This window comes from Orycteropus afer, unplaced genomic scaffold (genome assembly GCF_000298275.1).
Source record: "Orycteropus afer afer isolate SDZICR_OR568_19922 unplaced genomic scaffold, OryAfe1.0 scaffold00130, whole genome shotgun sequence".
Lineage (NCBI taxonomy): Eukaryota > Metazoa > Chordata > Mammalia > Tubulidentata > Orycteropodidae > Orycteropus > Orycteropus afer.
This window is the reverse complement of record NW_006921717.1, coordinates 4,203,461-4,212,116: the sequence shown is the minus strand read 5'-3', so window position 1 is coordinate 4,212,116 and position 8,656 is coordinate 4,203,461. Positions and strand designations below refer to the sequence as shown.

Here is an 8,656-nt window from a genome sequence, read left to right as displayed (position 1 = left end):
CTGGAAAATTTAGAATGATCCCAGGGCCCACGAAGAGCGGGAGACTACGTCTCAGGGCAACAGGGCCTTACACTGGCTCCAGGATGGCCCCAGGTCGTGGGGCTCTCGGTTCTGACTCATCGGTTTCTAGTTTGCCACAGCTCTTTGCAGTTACGCCCGACCTGGCCAAGATCCAACCCAGGAACTTCAGGTTTCCGTTCCCGGACGAGATTTTGGGTCTTGGGAAAGAAGGAATGGATTTGCCCTCGTCCCCCAATTCTTGGCTTTCGGGACTTCAAGGGTTAAGGCAGCTGGCCGCGCAGAAACCGCCTCGCCGCTAGAGGGACTACAGCAGAGGCTCAGCTGAGCTGCGCGGTCACGTGGGGGCGAGGGCGGGCCCAAAATGAGTACTGGCCAATGGGCTGTGCTGTCGGTGGGCGAGATAACCAATAGGAGCAAGGAGCGGGGGTCCCGGGACTAGAAAGAAACGGCGGCCGGGAGAGGGCTACTGGGACCATGGGGCTTCTGACCATTCTGAAGAAGATGAAGCAGAAAGAGCGGGAGCTGCGACTACTCATGCTGTATCCTCCCGGACGCCGCAGCCGCGAGGGTACTGGGGTCCCCGCCGGGGGACGGTGCCAGTCGCCCTCTACCGGGCGCAGGGTGCGCGGCCCGCCGGCCTGTACCAAGTGCCCATTGTGCGTCACGCACGTGGGCCCTACCACTCGCTTCTAGCGGGGGGCCGGGAGGAGGCCGTACCATCGGCTGGGGCGAGGTGGCTCCAATCTAAAGGCCAAAGGTGTGGGCTTAAAAGCGCAGCGGAGGGACCAGATGTACCAAATGTAGTGGGGCACTAGGGCCCAAAGGTGACTCGGACGTCAGCTTCCGGCGACCTGGCCCAAGCGTGGGGCCGCTGGCCTCTTGGCTCCAACCTCCCTCCCCCCGCCCTGTCCGAGGATGCCGGGCTCCCGCTCCTCCCTCGAGTTCGGAATCCCGGGGGCGGCCTGGACCTGTGTCGGGGGCGGGGAGCGTGGGTCCATCTGTCCGTGTCTTTGCCACCCCTCGTCTCCGCGACTGAAGACTTGTAACCCTCGGGCCCCTGCATGCATTCGCCCTACTCTGTGCCGAGCTTAGACCTGCAAGCTGGGCTGGCCACCCGGAGCTCCCGGTGCTGGGGAGTAAAGACGTTTCCGTGTGCACGTAACGTAAAAATAGTACACTTGTCGTGTTCATTGTAAAGAACCCCGAGAAAGGCACAGAAAATTCATTCATTCAGGAAACACTTACTGAGCGCCTATTATGTGCTAGACGCTGACCTAGGGGCTGGGATAAAACAAATACCTGTTCTCTTGGAAGTTACAGAATGCTAAGAGAAGAAGTGATGAACAAAACAAAGGGTAAATTATAGAGTATGTATGAGGAGGAAATCCCTTAGAATAGAGTGAGACAAGGAAGCCGCATGGCAATAACAGCGGAGTAAAAAGAAGGGTGAACCCTCTAGTTACCTGGGGAGACCCATCAAGGCAAAGACGTCGCCACTGCACAGGGCCCCAAATGACCTCAGCTGGGGTGTTGAAAGGTAGCGTGGGGGGAGAGACCAAGCTAGGAGAGGTCCCAGGGAGCCTTTTCCTTTCAGTAAAAAGACGGCCACCAGCAGGGTCTTGTCAAAGCAGGAGTGTGGTCTGACTGGGGCTTCTGTGTTGTGGAGTGGGGCAGGGTAGAAGCAGGGACACCCGTTTGAGGGCAGGGAGGCAGATGCAGTGATGCAATGACATACGATGATGGCTGGGAGCAGGATGGAAGCAGCCAGCTGATGGAAACGAGAAAACCTAGGGAGGGCTGGCAGGAGTTCCTGATGGATTGGCCAAAGGTGTGAGTCCCAGCAAAGTCAAGCCCGACTCCTGGATTTCTTGGCCTGAGCCATTAGGAGAACGAGGAGCTACCTGTTGAGTTGACAGAGATGACCAGGGCAGCTTGGGACCACGTGAGACCCCCCCTGAGGCATCCGAGGAATGGCACACAGGCTGTGTACTGGGACTGGTGGCCAGGGGGCAGCTGGGCAGGAGGCATAAAGATGGTATTTGCAGCCAGGGCCCTGGAGGAGCTCGTCAGAGAGTGAAGTGTACTGGGAGTAAGAGGTCAGGATGAATAGGAAGAGACCCCGGGAGGGTGTGTCCCGGAGTTAAGGGCTGGACAGTTGGAGAGTTCGAGATGAGCCAGTCTTGTCAGGTGTTGCTGGGAGAGCTGGAAGCCTGGGACCAAGCCCCGCCAGCCACTGGGGAGCAGCACAGAGGGCGCTGAGGACGCGCCTCGGCAGGAACAGCCTTAGAGAGGCCGAGGGACCAGAAACCCAACGAGAGTGGCTTCTAGAAAGAGCGGAGGGCAGTGACTGGAGAGGGTGATGAGAGTCGGCTGCTATGAAGCGCTGTGCCGTAAAGGGGAGGAAATAAATAACCAGATAGAGGGGGGAGGGGAGCACGAGAAGGTGGGAGTAACATCTAGTCTGTCAGCTGATGGCGATGACCCCGTGGAGGAATCAGGGATGATGGGGGTGGTTACCAGGGACTGTGGGAGAGCCTTTCATCACCCATTTCATGACTTGAGTCACTTGCCCCAGGTCAGGTGAGTAGTAAGAGGCCAAGCCCAGGCCCTGGGTCCCTCCTCTCTCCTACTCTCACTGGCTTGCACACACACACACCTGCTAGTGTCCTTAAGTGTTGGAAGCTAAGAGGAGAATCGTTCCCTCTTGCTGGTGAACTCACTCACCACTCCTTTGCACACTCAGCAGCGAAGGGTTTGGCATATTCCAGAAACAGGAAGAAGCCAGGGCAGCTGCCCTGAGACACTCGCTCGTGCTGTCCCTCTTCCTGGAATGCTGTTCCTAGAATCCTCAGAAAACTGGCTCCTTGTAGTTCCGGCCTGAGCTCCAGACGCCGTTTCAGAGGTGTCCTGGAGAGGTGTCCTGGCATCCGTGCTAACAGCACCCCTTGGGTGGCCCTCACAGAGTCTCATGGTTGGGTTTCTGACGCTCACCGGCACCTGACAGAACCTTACTTTCTCGCTGGTTTGCACTCTGTCTGCTGTGTCCTTGCTGGAGGGTCAGCTGCCCGAGGGCAGGGTCTTTGTCCTCTTCTCTGGGTTGCCCCACCCCCCAAAAGGGGGCCTGGGCCGTGGCAGGTATTCAGTGAACGTTTGTAGGTAGAGATGAGATGTTCGTTTCTTGTGCCTTCACGTCTGTGCCAGTGGTGGGAGGGCGTGTGCTCCTCTGCCTTTGGTTTGTGCTGGGTGACAGTGCCGCTGACCTGCAGGGCATAGCATTCCTCCTTAACGACGTTTCCAGTGGCCTGGACAACGCTGGCAAAACCACCATCCTTAAGAAGTTCAATGGAGAAGACATCGACACTATCTCCCCAACGCTGGGCTTCAACATCAAGACCCTGGAGCACCGTGGGTGAGCGGGGTCCCAGCGGGCAGGCTGGCCCAGAGCCGGGCAGGGAGGGTGGGAAAGGGGCCAGGCTGACCCTCCAGCCGCCCCATGCCCAGATTCAAGCTGAACATCTGGGACGTGGGCGGCCAGAAGTCCCTGCGATCCTACTGGCGGAACTACTTTGAGAGCACGGACGGCCTCATCTGGGTGGTGGACAGCGCCGACCGCCAGCGCATGCAGGACTGCCGGCGAGAACTCCAGAGCCTGCTGGTGGAAGAGGTGGGTGGTGGCCTGGCCAGGGCTGGGGTGGCGTTCCAGTAGATTCCCGGAGGGCTCCAGGGCCGGAGGAACACTTAGGGCCGTAGTCCGGCCCTTCACCAAGCACCCTCCGGGAGGCAGACTTTTCCCCAGTCTAGGGAGGCCCACGGTGGGGTGGGCAGGGCACACGCTGTGGACCAGTAACCTGGGGTTCCAGCCCCGTGCTGTCGCCCATCACAAAGGAAACGTGGTCCTGAAATTAAACCCACATCATTGGGTGGCTCACAGCCAATATGTGGAGGCCTGGCTCAGGGGTCAGAATGTTTGCTGTGTGACCTCAGGCAAGGCCCTTAACCTCTTAGAGCCTCCACTTCCTACTTTAAAATGGGGACTGTAACCAGGGCAATCCTATAACTTACCATCCACAACCCAGAGCCCACCGCCACCAAGATGATTCTGACTCACAGCAATCCCAGTGGGTTGCTGAGGCGGTAAGTCTCCACGGAAGTACATTGCCCAGTCTTGCTTCCATGTGTGTCCACAGTAGAGCATGATTTTTTTTTATTTATTTTTTTTTTTATTAGGATTTGGGTGAAGATTTGCAGTGTAAATTCACTTTTCATACAGCAGTTCACATATACTATGTCTCATGTCATTGACCAAAATTTACAATGCAGCAGCTCCCCTCCCACTTCCTCCCCATAGTTACCTCCTCCCAGTGTCCATCCCTTCATACTCTTCTGCACCCTGAGCTATCTCCCTGTGCATAAGCAGCCCTTCCTTCTCCCATGATTGTTCTCTCCAGGGCGTGTGTCTACTTGAGGTAAATGTTTAACTCACATGCCTGTACTTTGTTTGGCTGGAAACCACAGTTGTGGGTTCAATTCCAGACCTGAAGGGAAGCTAGGGGCCATAGTCTCAGTGGTTACACCAGGCTCCATTGGACCAGCAAACCTGGTCCCCACCTTCTTTTTTTTTTTTTTGCCTCCAAACGATTTTGAGTTTTGTACCACATTGTTCTCCCTCTTTATGTAGGATCTCCTACATCCCTTCCAAGTGGATGGCAGTGGTAGCTGGGCACCATCTAGTTCTTCTGGTCTCATAGTTGTATAGGTTGCAGATCGGATGGTGTACCAGTCGCTAGGACTGATTGTTTCCATTAATTTTGCTTTTCTTCTTTCTTCTTGACGAGGAGAGACCTGTTGTTGCATCTAGATGGCAGCTTGCTAGCTTTTAAGATCCCAGTCGCTACTTGCCAAAGTAGTAGGTGGAACAATGTTTTGTATAGTATGTTATGCCAATTGAGCTTGATGTAGAGCATGATTTTTAAAAAATAAAATCTTAGATTCACAGAAAATTGTAAAGATAGTACAGAGTCACTTCCACCATTTCCCTGCCTTCCTTGATGTTAACAGCATGCTTGTCAGCGTTTGCAAATTAACCTTGATGGCACCCAACAGCAACACCAACACTGCAGGCCGCACTAGAGGCTTTGTTTGGATTTCTCCAGCTTTTCCATTAATCACGTTAGTGCACACCCTGGAAAAACCCAACAAAGCCTGTAGTTTCGTAGCATTGCACCAAGCAAACTTCTGACGTTATTAGTGGAAATTGACAATTCGATCCAGGCTGAAACAAACCAAAGCAAACAACCGGTTCACGTCAAGTCCATTTCCACTCAAGACGACCCCAGCAGCTGCTCCGTGGGGTTTTCAAGGCCGTGACGTTTTACAGATTGCCTGACTTTTCTTCCAAGGCAGTTCTGAGGGTTTTTGAACCACCAACACATGCTCACCGACTTGTGCTGCGTGGGGACCCCTGACCCAGGCTACTGCCTGCATTCAACCAAGGAACTTTGGAGAGTGAAGGGGGAGAGAGTGTCGTTAGTAATTACTGATCGAGACAGAAATAGATTAGTCGTTGCCATGGGCTGGGAAGAAGACTGGGCAATCTACTTCCGAAGAGATACCGCCTCGGAAACCCAAGGAGGGGTCACTATGAGTCAGGGCCAACTTGATGGCAGTGAGTTTGCTGTGTTTTTTTATGGGCTCGGAAGAATGGGGAGTTACAATAAATGTACTTATTTATACAATGACAATAGGTATAAACAGGGCTGTCCTGGGCACATAGAGACATGTGATCCCTGTCTAACAGTAGCCTCTGCTGGGGGTGTTGGACAGGTCAGGTGAGAGGATGGCCATCTGAGCTCAGCCCAGGCTGGCCCGTTTCAGCTCTTTATGGTTGGACCCACATGGAGAAGGCCTGTCGCAAACGCATACAGAAATCACTACCAGTCGAAGGGCTGCGGGAACTTTGGAGAAGGGAAGGCCCTTGCACAGGTCTGCCCATCAGTTTCATCAAGCAGCCTCGGACCACAGAGGGACTGTCTTAACCAACACCCCTCCCCTTTGATGGAAGAAGTAGAGGCACTGGGGGGGAGAGTGGTTGGACTGGAAGCAGAGCCCCACTCGGCCTAGGCCTCCCTCCACCCCACGTGGGGCCAGCCTCAGTGGCCTTGTCCACACAGTCCATGCCACCCTGGCATCTCCTACCACCATGGGGCCTGGCCTGATGCCAGAGGAGGCGCCGGGGTGCCTGCAGTAGGGCTGGGATGCCCTCTGAACCTCCCCACCTGCACCCCTCTCTTCTCTCCCCAGCGCCTGGCCGGAGCAACCCTTCTCATCTTTGCCAACAAGCAGGACCTGCCCGGGGCACTGTCCTCTAATGACATCCGCGAGGTGAGTGCAGGCCTTGGGGAAAAAGAGAACACGTTTCCAGGTTAATTTATTTTAAAAGCACTTCTTAGCCCTCTATTGTGTGTCAGGCCCACGGGACACTGGGGTTTGGTGCTTAATAAGGGCTGGTGTAGTGGCACCCCTATAATGCTTGGCTGCTGACCAGAAGGTTGGTAGTCTGGACCAGTGACTTCTTGGGAGAGAAGACCTGTCAGTCTGCACCAGTAAAGATGACAGTGCAGGAAACCCTGTGGGCAGTTCCACTCTGTCCTCTAGGGGCGCTGTGAGAATGGACTCCACGGCAGTGGGTGTGGTTTGGGCTTTGCTTCTGTGAAGACTGACAGCCTTGGAGACCCTGTGGGGCAGTTCCACTCTGTCCTCTAGGGGCGCTGTGGGTCAGAATCCACTCCACGGCAGTGGGTTTGGTTTGGGCTTTGGTCTATAAAGATTGACAACCTAGGAAACCCTGTGGGGCAGTTCTGCTGTGTCTTGAAGGGTTGCTATGAGTCTGAATTGACCATAGTGGTGCCCAGCCTGGGGGAGGCGGACCTGCAAATGGATTATTCCAGGGGTTACCACAGTCAGTGTAGACTGAGGGTTCTCTCTGCACTGGGCCCTTTGTAGGTGTTAACTCATTGAATCTTCACAATGTTGCTGTTGTTGTTATATGCCCTTGAGTCAACCCCAACTCATAGCGACCCCTCCTTGGGTTTCCGAGGCTGTATCACTACGGAAGTAGATTGCCCAACCTTCCTTCTGAGGAGTGGCTGGTGGGTTTGAACCGCCAGCCTTCCGGTTAGCAGTCAAGTGCCTTAGGCACTGCGCTACCAGAGCTCCTTTCTTCACAATGTAGGAACTATTATTACCGTTTTACAGATGGGGACTAGGCTCAGAGAGGATAGGTAACTTGTCCAAGGTCACACAGCTCATAAGTAGGCAAGCCAGGATCTAAACCCAAGATTATCTGGCTCTAGAGCCTGAATAGTAACCATTGTTCTAGTTCTTGAACTCCAGAGTGAAAAAGAGTAGGGTTGGAATCTTGGTTCTGCCACTAGCTAGCTGTGTGACTTTAGGGCAGTTGCTTAACCTGTCTGAGCCTTGGTTTCCTTTACTATAAAATGACTGACACAATTCCTGTCTCCGGAGGCCTTGTGAGGAGTGGATGAGAGGGCATTTGTAGGACCCTAGTGGGTGCTTGAACCCATGTTGCCCCTCCGTCACTGAGGGGCAGTGCTGGTGTGTACAGGGGGGCTGACAGGCCCTCCCCGGGGTCAGGGGAAGCTTTCTGGAGTAGCGCTTTGAGGGAGACGCAGATGTCACCTGGGCTGGGAGAGGGAAGGGGTGCAGACAGGGGAGCCTGTGGTCATGGCCCCTCCACCCGCCCGCCCTCCCAGGCCTTGGAGCTGGACTCCATCCACAGCCACCACTGGTGCATCCAGAACTGCAGTGCCGTCACCGGGGAGAACCTGCTGCCCGGCATCGACTGGCTCCTGGATGACATCGCCAGCCGCATCTTCACAGCTGACTGAGCCGCCCGAGATGCCCACCTCCCAGCCCAGGCCCCTAGCCCCGGCCCACACCACGCGCCGTCCACGGGGGGATGGGAGTCAGCCAGCCAGACTGACACCGCTCCCCACTCCGTAACCTGCTGCTGCTGCTACTGCTGCCCGCCGCTGCTCCAGGACCAGCCAGCTCCCGTGGCGGGAGGCCTGCCGCCCTGGCTGCTACCCCGGCTCCCGACCCCAGCCCGGCTCCGGCTGCCATGCTGAGAAAAGGAGGCTGGGCCGGGGAGGGGCCGCCTGTGCTGCTACCAAGGCTGTGGGCCTCGTCCTTGGCTCAGCTGTGAAAATAAACCAGTCCTTGCCTCCCACTCCTGGCTCATTGGTTGGTCCAGCAGCTTCTTAACATCTGAGGGCCTGTAGTCTGGTGGGGACAGAGGGAGCAAGTGGCCTCCGTCTGAGGATTACGTGGGCACACGGGCAGGAAGGTAGAATGTGCTGAGAAGCGGCTCCCTGAGAGCCACTGGAACCTAGCGGTATCTGGAAGAGCCCAGACCCTCCCTTGTGCCCCTGGCTGCCCCCACCCAGTTTGCCCCACATCTACACGCACATAGGCAGCTAATCATGGTTCGTGCGGTGCCGCGAATTACTTAACGGGGCCCTTCTAGCCATGGTCTTCTGATATTCCTACTAAAAGATTGGGTGGGACTTTGCAAATAAGGTGCTTGTGGTCCAGCAAGGGAACTGGATAGCATGCT

The 8,656-nt window shown here is 55.6% G+C and overlaps 1 protein-coding gene across 1 annotated transcript; it reads left to right on the top strand.

Moving 5' to 3' along the window:
- Positions 1 to 495: 495 nt before the first annotated feature.
- On the top strand, positions 496 to 7,928 carry ARL2 (ADP ribosylation factor like GTPase 2). Its single transcript, XM_007944792.2, has 5 exons — positions 496 to 560; positions 3,320 to 3,430; positions 3,523 to 3,685; positions 6,322 to 6,402; positions 7,794 to 7,928. Exons 1-5 carry the CDS (start codon positions 496 to 498, stop codon positions 7,926 to 7,928), a joined length of 555 nt encoding a protein of 184 aa, XP_007942983.1.
- Positions 7,929 to 8,656: the final 728 nt, after the last annotated feature.